General features: G+C 53.1%; 5 protein-coding genes across 5 annotated transcripts; 2 read left to right on the plus strand and 3 right to left on the minus strand.

Annotated features, from left to right (window-relative positions):
• Positions 1-530: 530 nt before the first annotated feature.
• Positions 531-2982, plus strand: MONBRDRAFT_17006 (uncharacterized protein; the record flags this gene model as incomplete). The annotated part of the gene is made up of 9 exons (XM_001742015.1): positions 531-751; positions 873-1179; positions 1298-1346; positions 1458-1542; positions 1715-1812; positions 1997-2141; positions 2231-2348; positions 2543-2699; positions 2829-2982. Exons 1-9 carry the CDS (start codon positions 620-622, stop codon positions 2980-2982), a joined length of 1245 nt encoding a protein of 414 aa, XP_001742067.1. The 5' UTR covers positions 531-619.
• A 512-nt stretch (positions 2983-3494) lies between these two features.
• MONBRDRAFT_4755 (uncharacterized protein) lies at positions 3495-10280 on the minus strand (the record flags this gene model as incomplete). Its single annotated transcript, XM_001742472.1, has 3 exons — positions 3495-4207; positions 7310-8062; positions 9689-10280. The coding sequence occupies 3 exons, from the start codon at positions 10278-10280 to the stop codon at positions 3495-3497; spliced, it is 2058 nt and encodes a 685-aa protein (XP_001742524.1).
• A 695-nt stretch (positions 10281-10975) lies between these two features.
• Positions 10976-15352, minus strand: MONBRDRAFT_30730 (uncharacterized protein). Its single transcript, XM_001742473.1, has 17 exons — positions 15321-15352; positions 15018-15081; positions 14863-14897; positions 14591-14668; positions 14266-14319; positions 14106-14173; positions 13862-13979; positions 13694-13756; positions 13435-13597; positions 13219-13299; positions 13047-13117; positions 12895-12954; positions 12694-12779; positions 12237-12534; positions 12026-12138; positions 11686-11920; positions 10976-11328 (listed from the first exon to the last, which is right to left on the minus strand). The coding sequence occupies exons 1-17, from the start codon at positions 15330-15332 to the stop codon at positions 11218-11220; spliced, it is 1710 nt and encodes a 569-aa protein (XP_001742525.1). The 5' UTR covers positions 15333-15352; the 3' UTR covers positions 10976-11217.
• Positions 15353-16480: 1128 nt separating this feature from the next.
• MONBRDRAFT_4757 (uncharacterized protein) lies at positions 16481-18194 on the minus strand (the record flags this gene model as incomplete). The annotated part of the gene is made up of 2 exons (XM_001742474.1): positions 16481-17145; positions 17513-18194. The coding sequence occupies 2 exons, from the start codon at positions 18192-18194 to the stop codon at positions 16481-16483; spliced, it is 1347 nt and encodes a 448-aa protein (XP_001742526.1).
• A 557-nt stretch (positions 18195-18751) lies between these two features.
• On the plus strand, positions 18752-21980 carry MONBRDRAFT_30731 (uncharacterized protein). The gene is made up of 14 exons (XM_001742016.1): positions 18752-18940; positions 19015-19071; positions 19160-19260; positions 19355-19493; positions 19575-19673; positions 19794-19871; positions 19965-20038; positions 20247-20304; positions 20423-20573; positions 20723-20796; positions 20855-20953; positions 21060-21124; positions 21312-21495; positions 21802-21980. Exons 1-14 carry the CDS (start codon positions 18764-18766, stop codon positions 21898-21900), a joined length of 1455 nt encoding a protein of 484 aa, XP_001742068.1. The 5' UTR covers positions 18752-18763; the 3' UTR covers positions 21901-21980.
• Positions 21981-23697: the final 1717 nt, after the last annotated feature.

Raw genomic sequence — 23697 nt, forward strand, 5'->3', positions numbered from 1 at the left:
GACAGAGAGAGAGAGAGAGAGACAGAGAGAGAGAGAGAGAGAGAGAGACAGAGAGAGAGAGAGAGAGAGAGAGACAGAGAGAGAGAGAGAGAGAGAGAGAGAGACAGAGAGAGAGAGAGAGAGAGAGACAGAGAGAGAGAGAGAGAGAGAGACAGAGAGAGACAGCTCAAGTGACCGCGTGTTCCTGTTGATGGTGATAATGGTGGTTTGCATAATCCAGCCAACATGGCATTGACAGCTTTAGCCGGTTTCACATTTCATCTGACATCTCACACGCGCCCATTGTCAGCCATTTGTAGCATCAACCCACACACACGTGTGATACAGAGAGAGAGAGAGAGTTGTTTGAACGCTGTTACGCGCGCTCGTTTTCTATTCTCTCTCTTTGGAAACGGCGGTGGGTGCTGGTGTTATTGATGATTGGGGGGTCTTGGTTGTCAACCGCAAGCAAGAGGGAGCGCGGGCTTGAAAGCACGTTTGGATGCGACCGTCGGCTCATCTCGGTGTGATACATCGTTGCTGGTGGAGTAGGACCGACGCGGTTTGGGTCTGCTGGCTCTGCGCCTGGTCGCGTGTCTCAAGTCTTGTGTGCCCGAGTTCGAGTGCCTGTGCCGTCAAGATGTCGGCCAAGCGCAACACCAAGCTGCGCCACGCGCCGCTCGAACATGCCTATGTGGATGACAAGAGCGTGCGCCGCAACAAGCGCAGCAAGCAGCGTGGTCGCATGCAGGATGACGAAAGCGTGGACGCGGTATGTTCAGGAGATGACGCTCCACCCTCCTCCCCATTGTCCTCCCCATTGTCCTCCCCATTGTCCAGCTCCTGCTCCTGTTCATGCCCTTGCACTCTCGTGGTTTTGCATCATCCTTTAGCCTCTGAACGAGAAACAAGCCCAGGTGATTGCTCGCCAAGCTCAGCTCCAGCAAAATGAAGAAGACGTGTCGGACAGCGAGCAAACCGGACAGCCCGTGGATATTGACGTGCCGTCTGACGATGAGGGCCAGGCCGATGACCTGGCCCAGCCCGAAGATGCCTACCGCCACTTTGAGATTGACGAACATGACGAGGTGGCGCTCCGTGCCTTTATGCCGGCTGAGCCGGCCCAGCGCCGCACGCTGGCAGATATCATTATGGAAAAGATCCAAGGCAAACGCACCGAGGTCGCCAGTCAAGTCTCTCGTAGGTTTCACCCGGCCGAGCCGAAAGCTCGCGCCCGTTGCACCTGCCGGCACACGTGACCGGCCCCTAGTTGACGATTGTTTATCATGACTTCATGCTTGGACGCGATTTGCAATAGAAACTGGTCCCCGCGAGCTCAATCCCAAGGTTATCGAGGTCTACCAAGGGTATGCTTCCTTTGCCTTGCCTATTGTACCCAGTTGCATGTCTGCGACATGCCTGCTCAAACTAATGTTTCTTCGAATTCATCATGCATGTTCGTGCTCTCTATGTTTTAGCGTGGGCCAAGTCCTTTCTCGCTATCGCTCTGGCAAGCTACCCAAGGCATTCAAAATCATCCCTCGCCTCAAAAACTGGGAAGAGGTTTGTTTGTTCACGCGTGACGCTTTGCCTAATGGCTTTGGCAGCCCGCCTATTCAGGCCAACGTCTCCCTTTCCCGTGTCATAAGCCTCAAGCAAAGCCGGCTCGATTTCTTTTCGTGGGCTCACAGCTTGGTCTTACCTTCTCTTGTCCATCTTGCCGACATGGGCGCAGATTGTGTACATCACCGAGCCGGAAAACTGGACCGCTGCATCCATGTATGCAGCCACCCGCCTGTTTGCCTCCAATCTCAAGGAGAAGATGGCACAGCGGTAAGCCTTTGCACGGCATTGCAAGTCCCTACATGGGTCAAGGCCCACACCTGTAGAGGCGATCCCCTGGCGTCCGGAGCAGAGGCTTCTCTACCATCTCCTCGCATAATCAGCAGAACCACATCATCTTGCTGATCCCCGCTCCTCCTCTTCCTCCTCGCGCTTTCGCCTCTGATCATCGCAGCTTCTACAATTTGATCCTGCTGCCACGCGTGCGTGACGACATTGCCGAGTACAAGCGTCTCAACTTTCATCTGTACCAGGCCATCAAGAAGGCCATCTTCAAGCCTGGCGCTTTCTTCAAGGGCTTTTTGCTGCCACTTTGCGAGGTCGGAGCCATTGTGACCCGGGCGTGTGTGGGTGGTCTTCGGGTGCGGCTGCTCACCCGACCTCCTTGTGTGGCATTGTGGTCTTTTAGGCGGGTGATTGTACGCTTCGCGAGGCTGTCATTATCGGCGGCATTCTTGTGCGCAAGAGCATTCCCGTTTTGCACTCGAGCGCGGCTATGCTCAAGATGGCGGAAATGCCCTATTCCGGTGTGTATGTGTGTGTGTGTGTGTGCGCGCGCGCTCGCTGCCAGCATGTATTTGCTGCCAGTGTTTGTTTGCTGCCCGCATGTGCTCGCTGCGAGCATGCTGAAGCACTAAGGATCCATCCTCTCCGCTCGTCAGACCAGCACTGTTCTATCGCATCTGATTGTGTCACTTCCATCCCGTCTGCTTCCAATTAGGCGCCACGAGCATCTTCCTGCGCGTATTGCTGGACAAGAAGTATTCTTTGCCTTTCCGTGTGGTGGATGCTGTTGTGGCACACTTTTACCGATTCAACGCAGATCATCGCCAGCTTCCCGTGCTTTGGCATCAGTGCCTCCTTGTTTTTGTTCAGCGGTACGAAAAACTGGGGGCTGGGGGGGAAGGGCTGCACTTGTAGATGATGGTTTCGGAGACATTGTTGTTTTTGGCACCATGACACCACGGCACAACGGCTGATTGACCTGCCTGCTTTACCTGTGACAGGTACAAGGAGGATATTACGAGTGAGCAAAAGCGGGCTTTGCTTGATGTCTTGCGGTCACACAACCACTATGCGATTACACCGGAGATCAGGCGCGAGCTGGTCCAATCCAAGTCTCGCGATCGTGAAATGCCCTTGGAAGAAAGTAGCCGATAAGGAGGGGCAAGGGTTGCAGTGCACCGTTCCAAGTTCTTCTACCCCCTCGCAACATCTGCATGTGTGTGTGTGCGTGTGTGTGCCGTAGGTTGCGACCTCTGGCCTCGTCCGTTTTCTTCCATGAAGCGTTTCTTTTTCGGTTCTCGGTCGATCGTGTTTGTCAGCAGCTTGGGCTCCCTTTGTTTCTGCCTTCTACTTGATTTGGCTCCGTACTCCGCCCGCGTGCTTGGTGGTCTGTGCCAATCACCTCCTTGAAAGTGCAAGAGAGATGAACGTCCACGATCATCAAAGTCAATCAATTTAGCTTCAACTTCACATAGGATCTAATTTGATTAGACCAACCAACGTTGTCTTTCAAAGAGAACGAGGTTCAAACTCATTTTTCATTAGCATAATTATCATGAAAACTTCAGAGCACGCTCGATCAGCTCTCGAATATTGTCGTTGCCGCTGTCCAGGTCAAACCAAAAAAAGAAAAAAAAAAAGAAAAAAAAAGGGGGGGGCGAAACATCTCAAAAAACAGAAACTCGAGCATGATTCTGAATGGCAAAGTGGGTACAAGCCTCTGGTTGGCTGTAGTCGTCAGAGCGGGGCGCGACGGTGACATTTTTGGGCTGGGGGTAGACTTGGACGCTTGAGGGAAGGTAGCTCTGAGATTGGTTGTTGACGGTACGAGCCTTCATGATTGAGTGACAGGTTGCCATGTGGCGGCGAGCCAGACGCGGTGCGCGCCATGTCGGAGAGGTGTGCAAGTGGGAGATGCGGGTTGGCATCGCGTCTGTCGTGTCTTCGGCAACAGGAATATTCTTGGCAGCGGTATTGGGGCTCGGGCTTTGTTTGGAATGAGCCGGTAGAGTGTCCCGAGGAGTTGTCGTTGCTGTTGTTGATGGGGCCATCGTTGTCGGTTGAAGCTTGGAGTTGCGGTGCTTCTCATACTCGGTCACTGTCATCGCTTCGTAGAGGCTGCATTCGCTTGGGTTCTCGAAAAAGATGCCTTGCAATTGACGCCAGAAGCGACTTTGCTGTACCATGCGGCACAAGTATGGGTTGTTGCTGGTTGGGGCCCGTAGTCGCTGGTTTTTGGTCGAGAGGGGTTTAGCGTCGCTGGACGCAGCTAGCTTGTGGTTTTTGATATAGGCTTGACGCACAACGTCGGCCAGGGTCGTGCTTGGCTTGGGCTTGATGATGGGCTTGGCGTTCACTGGCAAGCTACCGCAAGACGCAGCTGGGCGTGCGGTAGTGCGCTGATGGGATTGCCACATGACGAGGTTAGGTTAAGCTCTCGGACGTTTGGGATGGTCTGGCCAGGCAAGATAAGAAAATGCGGCAGCACTCGGTACTGATGGTGTGTGTCTCGCAACGATGAGAAGTCTTTGCCGCAAGATGTTGGAACACACAGGTCGGTGTCAGGGTGGATGATGAGGGTAACACGACAGCGCGTGGTTGTCCCAAGGCTGGCAACCAGTGAGTTGCTTTGCTCTGACAGTTGTCAAGCCGATTAACAGCATTGGTTGGTTTTAAACATGTTGTTCTATGAAAAGATGGGTGGCTGATCGAGGGGGTTGCCCAGAACTATCAAGAATCGACCACAAGCATGGGATTGGGGCTTGTGCTTTACACACCATGGACCGATTATTGTCCATTTGGCCGGCCGATTCATGTCCCGTCTCTAAGCTGGCATCTGCCAGCCACTTCTTGGGGCGCGCGTCCATTTGGTTCAACAGCTTGGCCCCACGGGGGTTTGAACGAATTGTCTTGATCCAACCAAAAAAGTGTGTATTTTTTTTTGTTTACATGTTAAAATAACTCAAGTGGACGTTTTGGACATTTCGACACCTGCCAAAGGGGGTGTTTTGTAGAAGAGCTAGCCCCCAAGCTTGTTCAAAGTTCCAGAGTAGGACAGTTGGCTGAATGTGACATGACCAAACGTGTCGTGCGCGTTCAGAGGTTCAGATTGCGCGATGGCTGTGTGCCGCCAGGTCCAGCGGCGCCCCCTTCTTCCCCTTTGTCTCGATGACGAATTTGAATTGATCACCATTCACACGGCGAGAGTAAGTATCGGGGATGTTGATTCTCAGTTTGTTTTTGGTGAGGTTGGGCTCAGGCAGAACGTGATTGCTGTATTTGTTTCTCAAGTGGGGGCAGGGCAGCTTCATGTCAACAAGTCCAGAACACTTTCAAGAATATTCGGGCCTTCACAACGCAGACGACTTGCTGCGTCCCCTTCGCGTTGATCAGATTCATGACTGCAAACACTACAGCCCATGAAATCGCCAATCCGAACCTTTTGGTCAAGCATCCCTCACACCTTCTGAAAGAGTCTGAGAGCACTGAGAGTACTGAGAGCACTGAGAGTACTGAGTACTGAGTACTGAGAGTACTGAAAGCATCGAGAGTACTGAAAGCATCGAGAGTGCTGAGGGTACTGAGGGTTCGGAGGGACTTGAGGGAGTTGAGAAGCTGTCATAGGACGAGTCTTTAGGCAAATGCTACCGGTCAGGACTGTGAAGTTTACGTGCTCGATCATACGCGCATCCTCGCAGGTGTGCAGGAGTTTTTGGTCAATCAGCATGCCCATATTAAAAGATGCTCGTTGAAAGTATTCTTCAGTAGTTCTCGAGCTGAGATGCAGTTGGGGCTTTTGATGAATCGGCACTATTTCACTATAAATCTCTTCTGGCTCACGCAATGCGGAAGGCAGACAGATACAGCACACGCGCACACAAACCCTGTCGAGCTCCTGATTTGATGTGTTAACATGTAAATCATGCTCGAATAAGTGAAGTGGGCTGCTTATCAGCTTTGCGCATTGCACCAATGTTTGGTGGTGCTTGTCCTATCGTGTCGGGGCAAAGGATGCTGATCCTGAGAACCCCACGGGTTTCATAGAGTGCATCCTGGCCCTGCACCTCGACCCCGCGCTTGAAAAACAACAGGGTCGCGCTCGTGCTGACCCTGTTCGCGCTCGTGCTCAAGTCCATTTTCTCCAAGCAGAGTCGACAAAGCGATGGCTTTATCTGGCGACGTGCATGAGCGGTGCTCCTTGACTGCAACTGATTCTGGCGTGCCAGGTTCACTGGCAAGTTTGGCGGAGGTGCTGGGTAGCCTGAATGCTCAGGCGCATCAACCAATTATGCCAACGAATAATGCTCATAATGATGATAATGCAAGGATGATGACAATTGCGAACAACCATATGCAACGGCTCTTGCCCCTCGTTACAAGACTTTGGCGTGCCTCATTAGTGTCACAGGACGTGACTGCTTCAGCTCGCGTTGTAAGCTCTGCCGACGCGGAGCGGCGCCGACAAGAATTGGAGACAGCGGTGAATCGTGCTTGTGCAGCCTGGACCGTTCGAGCATGTCTGGCTCATCTTGCGGGCTCCAGCCAATATAACCAGGGTGCGCCAAACGCAAGATCGAGTGGCCTCTCTGCGCCAGAGGTGGAAGCGATACCAGCCGTCGAATCTTCTGATGGATCAAATCGGTCGATTGCCAGCATGTCCAGACCCAACTGGCCTTGCCCCAGGGTGCAGCAGCAGCAGCAGCAGCAGCAGCCAAATCATGTTCGCACACAATTGGGGCAGACATTGTGCAACGCGACAGCACAGGTCATCTCGACACCAATGCCACAGCGACGAAGCAAGGTGCCACCAGTGCCGCGCTATCGGCAGCTGAAGCGACGCCCCCGCTTTCGCCGATTCGTACAGCCCATGCCACCGCATCATGTCATCAATGCCCTGCACGGTCGCGTCCCTCGGCCCCACGAGCGATCGTGGCGGAGATGAGGTTTGTCTCTTCGGTCATGGCCGTCCGATCGCCGAGCTAATGAAAGCGCATGATACATTGCGACGATTAAGATTATTGGTTGGAGCAGCCTGGTACTGCCGCTGCTTGGTCGTTCAAAGAGCTGCTTGCTCTTCTGTTCGTCTTGTTCCCCCGAGAGCAGTTGAGCGTGAAAGAACAACATTCGTACATCCCTTGTGAATACTATGATGAATCGAGGCCCATTCAAAAAGGGACGTCAAAGTGCTTTCGCTTTTGCTTTTGCATTTGCTTGTGCATTTGCATTGATCGATAGGGAATTGGGTATTCAATCATTGAATTGTACGCTCGCTCGCCCGCTACACAGCAGCTGGTGGAAAGCACGGCGAGGGATGGCGTTCTGGTAGCCTAACAAATTGCTCTCGGCAAACTGGAATCACACACAGACACAGACACAGACACAGATACCTATGCAAAACTTGCAAAACACACCCACACGCAAAACATTCAAGACGTGCCTGGGCATTGATTCTAGTGTGCAGGAGTGCGCAAAAAACCCGCACCGACACCGATGGTGTTGGAGGAGCGGCGGCGCATGCGCATGCGGCGAGGGTTTAATGGGATCTTGCTGCGGCGATGGGTGTAATCGGGCTCACACGAGTCCAGGGTCAATTCGGCAGAACTCCAGCGACGCGCATGAGGGGCGGGGTTACTTGACGTGTTGCGGGAGCGGAGGTCGAGGCTGCTGCTCAAGAAGGAGGAACGACGACGTGGGGTGATGGAGACTGACGCCATACCGGCGATGGTCTCCTCATCCTCACTGTGTTCAGCACTGGTTGTGGGTGAGAGGTCGTGGGGACATTGGGCGATTGGGGCAGACGGGATGGTAGCTGCTGGGGTCGGTCCTGCCTGTGCTTGCTTCATTTGGGCTGCAGCGACCAGCTGAGTGAGCGCCTGCATTAGTTGTTGTCGTTGTTCGTGTTGGAGATGCGAGGGTGGGAGTTGTGCTTGTGGCGACTGATGTTGAGGGGTATGCTGTTGCTGTTGCTGTCCGTGTGGCAGAGGCTGGGGCGACTGGTCGGCCTGCATTGTCATGGATTGGGCCATCTGCATCAAGCGGACGTGTTGAGCCCATTTCTGCTGTAGCTGAGAGGCACTGAGCGTCAGTAAGCGCTGCACCATCTCACGACGAGCATCTTGGCCTTGCACGCTCTGACGCCGGTTGGCGTGACCAGCATGCGCCAGCAGACCAGACGAGCGGCGGCGGCGCCAGCCATGGACACGGCCATTGGAACCGTGCTCCACGGTGTTGGTGGCTGTGGGTAGAAGTGAAGTCGCCATTGCAACAGTCTGTCTTTTGCGAGATGGCAGGCTGAGAAGGATGGGCTGCGTACAGAGAGGAGATGAGCAAGAAAATGCCGTCCCGATCGAGATGTGAGAGATGTGAGATTGAGAGATTGAAAGAGATTGAGAGAGATTGGAGATAGATTCTGAGATTGAGAAAAATAGAGAGGGAGAGATCGAGGGAAAAATAGAGAGGGATCGAGAATGAGAGAGATTGAGAGATTGGTTCTCTCTCTTTCTCTCTCTCTCCCTTGGCCGGTATGGTTTATGGTGGGTCTTCGCCCCAACAGAAGGAAGACTCCCATTGCTGGCGCATGATGGGGGGGACCCACCCAATGAAAGTATGTACTTGCTGGCTGTGGGTTGCTGTGCAATCTTTTGGTGAGGGAATGGCAGGCAGGTGCGAGGTTCGGCGTTTGAGATTGGGGCTGCTGGTAGGGTTGGGTGCGATGGGTGTGAAATCCTTCCTTCACCTTGACGTACTTGGTGGTGGTCCTTGCTGTTGGGTGGGCGTCCTTTGGTTAAGGGAGTTGGTGGATCCATTAAATGTTGGGAGATGGTGGCGTGGCGCAACAGGTCTGTAGGCGGGTTCGTTCATAGATCAATCTGGTGCTCGACATGCACGTGTAGCTCCTTCTTGGGTTCGAAATGGCTTGGGGCGCCGAGATTGGGGAATGGGTATTTTGGAAAGGCATCTGTCCAATCACGTGCACATGGCACATGGCACATGGCACCTGCGATGAAAGAATGCAAAGCCGAGTTGAGTGATCCCGGCGAAATCCATCAGCCGCCAAGCCACACGGGCTAGGATAGGATTGTAGTCGTTCATCATGGCCAGATTGACCTTGACCATCGACATGTTCCACATGCACACTACTTTATGCCAAAATCGATTCTTTCTGCCATCTATCCGATCTGGTAGGGTCACACACTCAAGTCCCAACCCCATGGCCAATCCATGCACGGGGTTTTGCGTTGCTTTCTGTTGATGTTTTGACAATGGTGACGTAAGAATACAAGCCAGCTTGTGCTGGCTTACAACGGCAGCGGCCAAGAGGGAACGTAACATTGACGTGCGCATGTCGCACCTGCCGTGACCAATCAAGGACTGCAGCTCTGTCAGAGCTGTTTGAGTGTACAGCTTTACACTTTGTGGACTTTTGATTTGTCTGCGGGCTTTTCCATAGCTCAGATTGGTGGTCTGCGCACAGCGTTGGCAAACCAGAGCATGACGTGCCTTGATCCATCTCTCGATGAACATCATTGGCAAAAAAACACTATTCGACTATTCAATTGCGGGCTGCGGTTAAAGGTTGGATATTGGTAAAGCAAGCAGATGTGGCCGCTACAGCTAGTGCCAGATACTCACAAGACAGCACAAACAGACAGATGCAATAGGCAGGGCAGCCATAGGCGTCAATAAAATGAGGAAAAACGGAGGAGGTTCTTTCAGAATAAACACAAGTAGGGGAAGGAGCAAACATACTATGGCACATCCTTGACAGACAACATTCAAACAGAAAGCGGGTAGCATGAGCTGGAGACCTAGCATGCCGGGACGGAACAGCAAAGTTCAAGAGCGAGCGCTGTGACTTGACGTCGCTGCGAAATATCCGTGATCGGATAGCTGTGGTGCTGGGCCTTGAGCTTTTTGGCGCTGAGGCTGCCTTCGTCGAAGTGAGTCTGGTGCACGAATTGCACGGGCACTGGCTCGCTGCTGGCGCGCCGGCGACGAACAGTTTGCTTGGGGTTGATGTTGGTCTCTGTGGGGGTGCTAATTTGGGGTGCCATCTTGGGCTTGGCAATCGACGAGTCAGCATGTCGCGTTACCATTCGATCCGAGCCCGTGTGGGGTGGAGACCTTTCTTGCGAGCCAGTGATAGTGGTCACTTGTAAAGTCGTGTGAGGGCAGCGGGCTGCGCTCTGACGTTGGTGTCGGTACTGCTCATACTCTGTTACAGTCATGTTCTCCAAGAGCACGGCCTTGGTCTGATCTTGGAAGAAGGTGTGTTGTAAGTGACGCCAGAAGCGCGACTGAACAACAGCTCGCCCCAAGGGGCACTTGTCCGTGTCCAAGGCCATGTTCTTCACATAGGCGTGGCGGACGACATCGCCCAGGGTTGCAACACCCGGTTGTGGCTGGGAAGCGGGACGGCGGACTGCCCGCCGGCGCAGCTCACTTGAGCTCATTGCGGCAAGAGTATGTCCGTTTGAATACGTAGTAAGTCGAGTGACTTATGAATCGATGCAGCCGGCCGACTCAACGTGCTCGTCTTGACAAAGCAACAGAAAAATGCCACAAAAGCCAGCTGGGACCAGCCAAGTCCAGGTCCCTACACCTCCACTTAGTAGAAGTAGAGAAACAAGTCGAACAACCTTGTTTGTTACGGTATTCCACCGTTCCGTTGGGGTTTACCACAACCACAACAATTCGCCACATCGCGATTTCTGGTTTGTCTTGACGAAATGACATGACCCAACATCTCATCATGTCTGGCTCTTGTCCAGCGGCTTGATGTGAACAAGCTTCTCAAAGCCATTCACCAGTTCCAACTTTTACATCCTGCGTATTCTTGCGAATCGATGGCCTCTGCGCCATGGCGCGCACTACTCACATCAACGCCGACACCACGCACTCTCAAGCAAGCAAAAAACAAAACAAAAAAACATTCTATCCCAAGTATCTGCGCAGTTGGTTCGCATTTATCCCGAACACGCACTTGATGTTATGCCGAAAGGATTGGTGATTTGTCACATTTGTAGTAAACCGTTGAGGGTCTTCCAACACACCAAAATGTCTGACATTCTCAAGACATACATTTACCCCCATCACACCTGCTGTTCTTCTTTGATGGCTTAGAACTAGGGCCAAGAAAACATCAAGTGGATAGACAACTCGATTGTGGCATGCCTCGAACAAAGACGCGCGCCAAACAAGGGAGCCAGTCTTGACCCGACCCTGCCCCCGGCCCTTCCCCTGAAAAAGTTGATTCTCTCGTCGGAGCGACATCTCTAATGGTCAGAGACAGGCAAAGTCACGATGATAGCGAGGGGCCGACGCCACTGCTCATTCCAACGTGAAGCCAGCAGTCAGGACCGCGTTTTCGCAATGAGTGGTCAGGATCGCCTATGCCACAACAACGTGCTCAAACTGCTTGCGCAAATCCTTCTTGGAAAACTTGCCAACCGAGGTCTTTGGAATCTCGTCCACAAAGACGGTCACATCGGGCAGCCACCACTGCGGCAAAAGCAATCACGCACAAAATGATGGTGAGAATTCCACGGCGTCACATTGCAAGGCCACAGCGTCCTGAACAACATTGAACTCCACCCAACACAGCACCCCTCGCAAGATCCCGACAATGTTATAGCGATATCACATTTCGCTTTAAGTGATGTGGAACCCAGCCTCCCTGACCGCCTCATCCAAGTGGCCTCAGCCGTTGCTTCTTCGAAACTCCCAAAGCCCCACCACCTTTCCACTGAAAAAAACAAAAAACAAAAAACAAAAAAACAAAACAAACAAAAAAAAAAACAAAAAACAAAAAAACAAACAAAAAAAAAACCGAGCAAGCAATCCCGGAAGCAGACAAACCTTGGCCATGCGAGGCTCCAAAAACTCAATCAGCTCCTCGTGAGTAAGCTCCTCATCGTCCGCGAGCACCACGCACGCCATCGGGCGCTCCATCCAACGCTTGGAGCGAACGGCGACCACGGCGGCTTCCTTCACCTTGGGGTGTGACATGATAATGTTCTCCACTTCCACCGAACCAATCCATTCACCACCGCTCTTGATCAAATCCTTGGAGCGGTCCGAAATGTAGACGTAACTGCAGATCATGTGAGGTGGCTTGTGAGAGGCTTGATCAATAAAAGATACCGGGACGCAAAGGCGTTCCCATCAAACAAAAGGTTGCTTCAACAACACAACGCACCCATCCTCAGAGATGGCGGCGACATCGCCCGTGGCCATCCAGTCATCAGCCTTGAAGTTATCTGCTGGTTGATCTGGGTTGTAGTAGCTCGAAGCGATCCAAGGTCCGCGGACCTGAAAGCCCGAGTCGAACAAGCATGTGAGAAAACTGTCCAATGAAATGTTCATGCCGAACCGAAGCAAGAATATTGCTGTGGCAGTGCCTGTCTCACCTCCAATTCACCCGTAGTTTCGCCGTCCCAGGGGAGGTCCTCGCCCGTCTCAAGATTAGCAATGCGCATGTCCACGCCGACGACGGGATAACCGATGGACTGCCGAAGATGGTCAATCGTCTCCTGGGGTGCGTTTGCGTGCTTGCTTGAGATGGAGCACACGCTGCCCAGGGGTGAAGTCTCGGTCATACCCCAGGCCTGCATGATGGGCAGGCCCGTGGCCTTTTCGTATGCCTTGGACAACGAGAGGGGCACGGCACTGCCACCCACGGGAATGCCACGGAGCGCTGACAGATCACTGAGTATATGGCGCAGGTGCAACACGCCAGTACGGTGAGCAGATTACATAAGACCAGGGCTTTAAGGACGAGCTTAAAAAAAAATTGAAAAGCACGGATGAAGACGGGAAAACGTGCGAGAGTGAAGAAAGGTGTAAGGGGAGACAGCGGGCACATACCGGCCCTTCAGCTCGGGCAGGACACCCATCCAAATGGTCGGTACACCAGCGGCAATGGTCACTTTGTATTTCTCCATCAACATGGCCTGAAACACCGGTCATTGGGCGTGAGGGCACATGGTGCTTTGTGCGCAATGTCATTCAACAGGCTTTGCAGTCGAATTCCTTGGTCGCGGCATAGAGCGATAGACACAATCGTACCAGATGCTTGGGGGTCATGTTGCGGCTGGGGAAAACGAGATCAGATCCGACGGCCACAGTCTAGACACGGTCCTCAATAGCAGGTGAGGATGGCCGTGCCCATGAAGCTGATGAGGCACGAAACCAACAAAGCGGCCAAAATTTGACCGTACCGCAAAGGGCAGACCCCAGCCATTGGCGTGAAACATGGGCACCACGGGCAGGACGCAATCCGTTTCGCGCACTGTGTGGGTACAATTGGGAGGTCTGGGTGAGAAGGGGTACGGCGGAGTCAAGCGCGAGGCTCGGACCGCCGTGGGCATTTTGCCCGGGACTGAGGCTTACCACCCAAGGAATCAGCGCTCAGGATGCCCATCGTGTGCAGATACTGGGAGCGGTGCGTGTACACAACGGCCTTGGGCATGCCTGAATAGCAACGAGCACGCATGGGCAGCGCGTGCAAGCGGTGAGGATCACGGGGCACCCTCCACATGAGCACGGCCACGAGCGCACATGGCCACCCGCACAAAAGCCATGCAGACTGCCTATCAAAGCACGAACCGGTTGTGCCACTGGTGTAGCACATGCTTGCCGGCATGCGCTCATCCTTGACGTCAAATTCCACCTCAGGAACCGATGCCTTGAGCTCCTCGTAGTTGAGGATGCGGGGGTCATCGGGCAGGTCACCGGGCACGCCATCATCCATCACAATAATGTGCTTGACCTAAGAATTCGACGGTACCATGAAATACGCGTAGATGAGGCGCAGCGAAAATGATCAGCCAGCCGTGTAGGATGAGCTTGACACGGGCGTGCATACCGTCTTGAAGGTGTCGACCAGGGGCCAGAGAAGCTTGAAGAGCGACTTGTCCACAAAGATGGCCTGATCACACACGCATCATCCCCAGTGACAACAGGCGGAGCGCATCCCTTGGTCGAGGCGGGCAACGGGCGGTGACAACGTGTAAGAGCTCTCTGCTCGCCGTACCTCGTTCTCGGCGTGGTTAACTACATAGGTGATTTGCTCAGCAAAGAGGCGAATGTTCAACGTGTGCAGGACACGCGAGGCGTTAGGCACGCCATACCACAGCTCGAGGTGGTTGATGCTGAGCCGCGCGCGAGCAAGGATAAGATGAGGCACAGTATTCTTTGACAAATGGAAAATCCCTCAAAGATCGCGATGCTCAATCTTTTGTGTCTTCTGTTCAAGGAAAGCCCCTCCGCAAGCTTACTTGTTCCAGGCGAAAGAGGCCACACGATGGCCTTGGCCGATGCCCAGCTCCTCGAGGATGCCACCGACCTGAGACAGCCAACATAGGGAGCCGTGAGACAAGAGGTATTCAACAGCACTTCAAATGCGGAGGAGCATTGAGCACGCCGCAAAGAACTGACCTTGCGGCAGCTCTTCACGTAGTCGGCATAGGTGGTGACGTCCACGCGATCACCCTAAGGCAACAAAAATGGCATTCAGTGTTCAATGAGAACCAATAAACTGGTGTCTTTGTCCCCCCAGGAGTTTGTCAACTGTGCAGTGCGTTTCACAGGCCTTGGAACCATTGCAAGAATGACAATCAAAGGCAGACGGAGGCAGATGGCAGGCAGGCAGACGGAGGCAGATGGCAGGCAGACAGCAAACCAGCGATCTAACACCAATACACACAAAACGCAAAGTACACAAAACAATTTAACCCAACGGCAGCGGGTAGCGGTCACGAACACAATCGCTGGTGACGGTCTTGTGGCCAAAGAGTTGCTCCGCACGACGAGTGAACGAGGGCAGCGTCAACTGGTAATCCTGAGGGGAAAAGCAAAACAGTTCATGGCGGAAGAAGCAAACACAACGGCCGGCACGTGCAGGCACAAAAGAGCAAGCGTCCAAGACGAGAAACAAGGGGGCTGAGTGGCAGTCGGGGGCCCGATCCATAAGGGGAAAGCACAATCGGGGCAGAAGGTAAGCAAAGGGGTAGCTTATGAGCTGCAGCTACGTACCGACATGAAGTTGTCGCGAGGGCTCATCACATAGACTACGGCGGGATGCGAACGGTGATGAGCATGGACAAAACATGATGCATTGCCAGTGGCCACATGTAAATGATAACTTGCACAGTTGTGTCCCTGTGGCGTGGTGCGTGGGGCATTCTTACCGGTGCGACGGGCGAGAATGGACGCAGTGGCCGGCAAGGCGCGCGTCAAGGCCAGAGATTTGCTCTGCGGAGAAGATCAATACGAGGGAGGTGAGCGCAGCTGCCGGCTCCAATCGCGTTTTGAGCGGTGTGCTTCTTGATGCTTCCCGTTGTGTGTGTGTGTGTGTGTTGTGGGCATGCGAATGATGCCACCCATGCTCGTGCTGCCGATCTTTTCCAGATCCCGCACAAGACAGGGGTATCAACGCGCTTCAACAGATACAAGACCACACACAGCCACTGGGCTCGGGATCCAGATCGTACCAGGGCCGCCATCGTTTTGGTTATTGATGGTGAACCAAAAAAAAAAAAGAAAGAAAAGCAAAAAAACAAAACTCAAATGTCAACAACGGAAAGAGTGTAACGTGAAGTTTTTTACTTACTAGTCCGTTATACCAGCTTGCAGGGCGGTGTATTTTCGACTTACCAAGTGTTAACCAGTCCCACTCTCCTGTCCGATGTCGTGGTCATCAGAGTGTAACCTTATCCACACACAGATTGAAGTTACAGTCTCCTCCAGTACTCGAGTTTCCCCAGAGACTCAACCGATTTTTTTGCTGACAATACAGTCGAGGGTATTTGTTACCTTTGGACATTTGTTACCAAAAATAAATTTTTCAAATGTTGTCAAAAATTGTTGTTGGAGAGGAGGTCGCACCTATTAGGGGTGATTTGTTGGATGGCGGTCGGCGTTGATTGTGGTCAGATCTCAGCCCAATTGGGATGATTCGAACCGCGCAGATCTGTTGAATTTGTCAGATGCCATTTTGTGAGCGTAGCTGCCCTACATCACGAGTTATATTATTGTTTTGTTTCTTCTATAGGACGTGCCTGCTCTGGAACTTGTGAGAACTTGATACACGACGTTTCTCGTCTATCGGGGACGGTGGTGCAGGGAGGCTTGGGCAACCAGCGTTTCAAAGATGCTCAATTAGGTAGGGCGAGAAAAATCAGTAGAAAAGTGGGTTTTCGTGCAGTGGTGGCGGTTGTAATAAATAAGGTTCAATTCGTGTTATTTTTAAGACGTGGAAGTATGGGGCTCTAGTGCAATCAGTGAGTCGATATACGCCTTGTACTTTTTGGTACTCGCGTCGCAAGCCTTGATGAGCAAATCAATTTCATTCTGGTCTATATTTGAGCTGGCCAGAGGCGCGGCTGGCGCGTTTGATTCAGGGCTTGTTGCGTCCTGAAATGGTTGAGTTTGAGAGGTATAGTCTCGGAGCCAAAACTGGAGATCGGAGTCTGCAAAGTGACCTCCGACACGCGCAATAGGTTCTTGAGGCTCCTCTTCAACGATTCGGTCAAGAGAAGGTGCTGCTGATGCTGCTGTAAGAGTGGGCGGGGTTGAATCTGAGGGAAGTGAATTTCGGTCATCACGCGGCGGAGACGCGGGCATGGGGGTAAGCTCGGCGTCCTCTCGGGACTCAATCTGCGCCAAAGAGGTTGCCAAAGGCTCGAATACCTCCCCAACTGGCCTGCCTGGCGATGAGGGAGTGGCTGGGGGCTGTGGGAGATCGAGTTGTGTCCTTGTGCGTGCGAAGCTCGGCACGGCTGCCAGTCGTGCCGAGGCAGTGCGATCGACAGAAACTTTTCAGGTTGGCAATCGTGATGCGTTGTACGTTTAAAGCAGCACGTAGATCAGCTTCATTTGCCACTCTTGTTGCTCGTCGTTCCCTCGACGCATGAAGATGAACACGGCGCCGCTCACGCCCTTCGAGATCTGCGGCGCTTGGCCCCGATGACATTGGCCCAAAAATGGAGGCACGTCGCCGTCGTGACCGCTCTTGAGGCGTGATGCGATCGAGTAGGCGGCGCTGACGCGGCGTTGAGCGAATCATATCTTGATGACGCTCTTCAAGGCGCGAAAAACTCGCAGCCAGACGATCGAAGTGCGCCCGGCCTTCATCAAGACTCCAATTGGCGTCCCAAACCCATACCAGTGGCTGCGGCGTTGTGTTTGACCTCGGAGTGCTTGAACCAGATGGCGCGCTTGCCGGGCTTTGCGGAGGCGTCACTGCTGTATCCTCAGGTTCAACGTGTGAGGGTTGGTTCTTCATGTGTCTAACAGCTCGCTCCAAGCGCGTAATGCCTGCATGGCGGAAGGCAGCCTGTACCCGTTTGACTTGACTGCTTTGAAAGTGGATGGCAAAATAAAGAGCACACAATTCCTCGTCGAGGGTGGCTGCCTCTCCAACTAGCTGCCGTGAATGGCGTTGTAGGTTTGTCCGGGAAGACACCCTTGATCTACAGTTCGGTCGGCTGAGGAATACACCTTGACATTCCTTGTGAATTCGGCGCGGAGACCAGGCATCTCATCCACCCATAAGATACGGCCAAGACCTGGGGCCGGCATGAATAAGAACAGACATGCATCAGGAGGATACAAAAGTATGTTTGCAGCACATGCAGACGTAGACAGGCAGCAGCGCTCGCGCTGTCTAGGAAAGTCAACTTACAGTTGGTTTTGATCATGCCAGCATGACGCCCTGAGCGATGAACGAAGTCAAGGTCTGCCAAGAGCTCGTCAAGACTCGAAAAATGTCGTGTACAAGCCTCAGCTGTTGCGGCTGTTACTCTTGCTGGATTCTGAGTCACCGCGGTGGTAAGATAAATGTTCGAGTCGGACTCCAATCCTCGAAACCAGTCATTGCTCAAACGCGCCTGGCTCATGGGGTTGTCCGAGCTTTCGGCCTCTTGATGACGAGCAAGAAGAGCAAGCTCAGCAGAGCTGAGTGTGGGAATCCGATCAAGCAATTCGCTATTCGTATTGAGTGCGTCCTCTCGGGCACTGCGACGAATCTCAAGAAGCTCGCACACAACCTCCACGATCATGCCACGGCTCTTACACGCACGCTTCTCACTGCAGGTCTCTAGCCAGTTTGTCAAAGCTACACGCTCATGCGCCAGAAGAATCCGCCTGCCGTCATGAGGTTGGATGCCTCGCTGTCTCCGCCGTTGCGCAGCCACAAGATCGGCTCTGGTGATACCGTACAGCTTCAGAAGCCCGTCGGATCGATTGGGGCGCCCCCTTCGGGCACTGGCGCTCGTAAGAGGGTTGACCAGGCTGCCAAGTTGTTGACGCGTCAATTGACGAAGGCCATCAACCTCTAAATACTGCTGAATTTCAATGGAAGTCATCGAACTCGCCGTGAGCTGACGTAGGAGTTGGGATACACGATCTGCCTTGGCTCGACGCTCGGCCTATAGGCACAAATACCACTGTCAGCTGTATGCGGGGAAATGTCAACGTTCCAACACCAAAGAGTCACACAGTGAAGCGATTTTCAACTCCAAGGCGCACCAATATCCTTGACAAACCCGGCTTTCATCATGCCCGGCCGTTGCAACCCCTGTACATGCCTGTTTACCCCGGCGATGCCGCATGCCGGCCGACTGCCAGCCGAGGTGGGATGACCCGAAATGGCAGCCACATATCAGCGGAATCCAAGGAGATGAGCATTCGAAAACTGGCTCAACCATAGTTAATGGGGTAAAAAATGTATCCCACCTTTTGATTTATGAAGATTGATCGAGTGGCCACCAGGGCGCTGCCGTTTATCTTCCTTGCCAGACAGCTCCAGCCTCCAACAGAGGGAAAAATGAACGGAAAAAAAATTTATTTTTGGTAACAAATGTCCAAAGGTAACAAATACCCTCGGTGACTGTAATGTTTTTTTTTTTTTTCTTCGGGGCACAACATTCAAAACATGGCAGCGAGCGAGACGGAGGCGGTCGAGGAGGCACCGGCGTTGACGTTTATTGGATACGGGGCCTTTGGAGAGGACACGCTGCGTGTGCGCATGCCGACAATCTTGACCAAGGCGATTGACTTTATGTACCGGCGCCTGCATGCGCCTGACGCGAGCACGGCGACCGATGACGAGGCAAGGCCTCGGCTGTTCTGCTGCCAAGTGTTTGGGACCACCTTTTCCTCACTGGATGCTCTCTGTTGTCTCAGGAGGCCAGCGCGCGCCGTGCCATTGGCATCTTGAGTAAGCTCAAATATGAGATGCAGGTTAGCTCGCTACATTCACCATCGCCAAGCATCACTTTGCTATCTGGGCAGCTCATCTGCTGCGTCTGTTTGGAATGCTCCCGGAAAGACTGGCAAACCCATGCCTCCCATTGAAGATGGAGCTTCGGACCAAGCCGCCTGGAATCAAGCTTTGAAGGAGGCAATGGGCCCCGAAGGCGAACCTCCGCGGTATGGGTTCTGCACACGGAAACTTGTACACGTTCGCCTGCATCTTGTTCACAGAGGATATCGGCTACCCTCCATTTTGCGTGTGAGCATGTAGGTGGTGGCATGCACCCTGGCTGCTGTCAGAGTGCTACATGTATCGTCGTATCCACCAGGCGTGTGCCCAGGCGCCGCTGCTGGCTGACATGGACGTCTTTCAGGAAGCCAAGGACGATGCGTTTGCCTGCTCGATGGAGGTGTGAGCTCGCGCGTGTGCTTTCACTGTACTTGCTCACCATGCGCAGCAGTCACACCCGCGGCTGCTCTTTGCGTTGTAGAGCATGGAAGCTTTGGGCGCGTTTACCCTTCGTGCGGTGGATCCAGAGGCGCTGGCTGACCAGGCGTCGCGCCGGAACGCCTTCGAAGTGATGCTGCAGGTTTAGACGACTTGCTATTCAAGCAGTGATCTGCGTGGGCTTATGGCCTCCTGTTCCGAAAACTCACAGGCTTGCTCCTGTGCTTGTGTGTGTGTGTGTGTGTGCTGCACTGGCTTGCAGTTTTCCTTGTGGGGCAACAAAAGTGACTTATCGCTCATGGCTGAGTTCGACGGTCGCACCTCCCTGTCACATCTTCAGGTGTGTGTAACAATGATTGTAGAGAGCAGAGCTCACAAGGTGAACACCAGGCCTGTGGTCCTGACTCAAGTCCGCATTATGAGTCTGTCACAGGCGGGTTCAGAGGCTCATTTACAGGAGCTGCGCTCTTTCATCCTGCAAAATGACTTTGAGGACGTCTGGGACCGGTATGTGTCAGATCAGTGCACGACCGTTGCTGACTTGACCGCACACTTTGTTTCGGGCTATTGTGCCTCTGACACGAGCGAGTACTTCAAGTTGATACATCAGAAAAACCCCCAAAAAAACAAAAAAAAAACAAAAAAAAAACCACGCGCTGCGCTCTCTTGCTTTCTCACATCTGTCATGGTGCGGTGTGTTGCCTGTTTCCCTAAGCTTGTCGACTCTAGCGGGCGCTCGGATCGATGTGGTGCTGGACAATAGTGGCTTTGAGGTGAGGGGACTGTTGTGTGATCTCCATTCCTCATCTGCCCGTTCGCCTTGCTGGGGCACAGCACGCGTGAGTCTGCCTTGGTTTTGATGGACTTGTGATGGTGTCGGTCTTGCCTTAGCTTTTCACAGACTTGTGCTTGGCACATTGGATGACAGCGGGGGGCTATGCGAGCACAGTTCACTTCCATGGCAAAGCCATGCCGTGGTTTGTAAGCGACGTGACAGAATCAGACCTTGTCTGGACGTTGAACGAGCTCGGGCGCCAGCCAGGTGCGTTCGCCGTGGCCCAAAGCTGCGGCATCCCTGAGCATTTGCGACTGCAGCGCTTTGACGCTTCAAGAAAATGCAGCAGCCTATTGAGTTCGAGTGACGCCACTTGTGGACAAGTCCATTCACAAGCGCCCAAACGTGCTGCGTAGCCGGATCTGCATTGCAGTGCTTGGCCCTTCAGTGGAAACGTTTCATTCGAGATGGAACCTGGCAATTTTCCGCGGTAAGGTTGGGTCCCTGGATTTGATGCTTGGGTCCCCAACGCGCATGCCATTGGCCAGGCCGATGGTCAGACTGAGCCCTTTGTTATGATCTGGCATGATCAGAGCCTTGCAAAGTCGCTTCGTGACACGGCTGGTCAGGGCATGACGGGTCGTAGGGTTCGCCGCAGCTGCCCTGGTGGCACTGTGTGTGTTTTTCCCTTACCCAACCAATTTTGAAAAGAGAGGTCCTTCCCATGTTTTTTCTCATGTCGCTGGCTGGTAGGATGAATTTTGGACGTATCCGCATGCTTTTCACCAAATGGCCGAGGTTCGTCCACAGCTCTACAGGTACGCAACCCGAGCAGGACGAAAAGCGCCAAGCGCCACACGGCTACATGAAAAGGGCATTCTCGCGAAGAGGGTTGGAGGTAGATGATTGGGGTTATTTTCAAATGGACATGTTCTGGTGCTCGCCTGCTTGTGGTTGAGCCACTGTGAACCGCGCTGGCTCATGGGCGTGTATCATTGACAAAAGTGATCTGGGCCAAAGCCAGCTGATCCTGTTCAAGGGGGATCTCAACTATCGCAAGCTGGTGGGGGACCGGGCCTGGTCACCGACGACGCCCTTTTCGAAAGCACTACAAGGGTTTTGCCCGGCCCCGTTGTGTGCGCTGCGCGCACTCAAGTGCAACACGGTGGCTGGTCTCACAGCCGACAAGGTCAGTTGTGTCACCACGATGGTGTCAATGTGAATCGGGCTTTTCTTGCGTATGTCTGGCGTCATTCTGCCGATTTTATTCGTGTGTCGCACATCGACTTCCGACGAAGCGAAAAGGGGTAATCGAGGCAGGCAGCCGCCAGGTCCCACAATTCTTGTTGTCTTGCATATCCAACTGCGAGGGGTGTGTGCGAGGTTGCGGAATCTGTATTGGTTTTTCCTAGACCTGCCGATCTCAAGCAGGAGGGCTCTTCGTGCCTTGGCTGGTAGCCGGTGGCTCATGGCGCTGGAGCTTTTTTTCCCACAGGTTGACGAGGCACAAGCCCAGGAACCCAACTTTATGACTATCGGTCGCTTCGCGGTTGTGCAGTTCTTTGATCCAAGCAAGGCGTCGGACTGTGCCTAGCCATCATCGGTTCAACCAAATCTGGGATGCTTCCCCAAAAAAAACGATGAGGCGATTTGTGAATTGATCAACACTCGTTTTTTCTTGGCGCAGTATGGCATGACCGCCAACGAACACATGCGCTCTCCGGCTTTGCGCGATAATCAGGGACAACCTAATCTCGACTACTCAGGAATTTGGTTGGCGAAGGGTTCGAGTCAGCATACATACACGAGGTGTTTAGTAAAACATGACTTGGCAGGTGTCATGCTCATCGCCCAGGGCCACATCCGCACGTTTGGGACGAGGTGCGATCACCCCAATTACCCTAAGAGTGCAATCGTGCCTTACGTCATTCATCGCCAGCCCATTGGGGTGAGAAGGAAAAAGCATCCTGCAAACGTCAATACACGTAGCAATATCCTTCTTTCGATGTTCTTCGGAAAGAGTTGGGTTGCTGGCACGCAAGCCTATAGTAACGTGCCAAACCAACAGCGTCGGCTTGACGTAAGCTGTCCTGCCCCAAGCAGAGCGACAAGCTTCTCCACATCTGTGCTGATCGTGAGCCTTATCATCCTGTGGCCTGTCCGCTCCCTCGACCTGTACAGGTTCACACATCAACACAAACGTTTGCTTAACCAAGCAAGTCAGTCTTTCTTCTTTCCAGTTTACTGCGAATACCATTGGGTCCCACCCCCACCATCCACCTCCTCCTTGTCTTTCCTTTTAGGTGGACCCCCGACACAAAAGCTGGTAATACGCATTGGCTTGGTAAACGTTACCACGCCATCGCGACCAAACCCTGACAGATCTTCATCATCCTTGCTCAAAGGTTTGGCTTGAGTGACGCAAATCATGAATCACCCACCCAAACCCACAGCGTTTTCACCCCCTGCAGTAGGACCCGCATTGCCCCTTCCGCTCGCCCCTTCGCGTTGGTTGGGACGGCCCGCTGCTCTTCCACCACCACGACCCAACGTCCAAACCAGCGCAGCTCCCTGCTTGAGGCCCCCCCGCTTGAGCCCCCGCTTGTGCCGCCTTCCCCCACCACTTCCACTTCTTGTTGGAGCTGAAACAGCTCGGGGCGCATTTTCCAACTCTCCTGGACCAACCTCAACTAGAACAACCTCAGCTCAGCTCAGCTCCCCCCTCCTTCTCGCTTTGCCAAACCAAAAAAAGGCTTGGTTGTTGCTACCCCCAACTCGAATGTACCTTAATATGTTGTTCAGCGGGATAGTTCGGTCACCTCCTTGAAAGTAACATATGTATTCCCTTTTTGTAACAACATATTGCTCTTGGGATTGAGGCAGGTGCGATTAATTGGCAGTCAGTATTTCGGGTCGTGCTCGGCGATTCTGTCTGCTGTGCGTTTCAAATCAAGCACAGCAGAAGCGCTAAATTTTTGCGGATCAAACGAGGGTGCTCTTGTGTTCATACGCTTCCTGTGGATGCCATAGCAGCCCAAAGACCAGAAAATCATTTATTTTGAAATAAATCCCATTTCTTTTCCATACGAAACTTATTTGGCTTTGACTCTCTAGGGCTACATGGCTCTGATTGGTATGTCAAATGGCAGCGCCATAAGACGAGTCAGCGAAGCAATGAGACAACTTGGTGGGTAGAAGCAGATGGACAAGACAAGTTCCGATTGATCAATGGTCATTCAAGGTTTATTTCGATTGACAAACGCCCGGGACGATTTTTTTTTCTAAACACTTAGTAAGCAAGCTGTTTCCTCATTGGGTGGACTTAGACGATTTTCTCTTCTTGGGATGTGGTTGCCACTGCGCCACTCGTGCAAGGTGTGTTCGACGTGGA

This window comes from Monosiga brevicollis, genomic scaffold (genome assembly GCF_000002865.3).
Source record: "Monosiga brevicollis MX1 MONBRscaffold_2 genomic scaffold, whole genome shotgun sequence".
Lineage (NCBI taxonomy): Eukaryota > Choanoflagellata > Craspedida > Salpingoecidae > Monosiga > Monosiga brevicollis.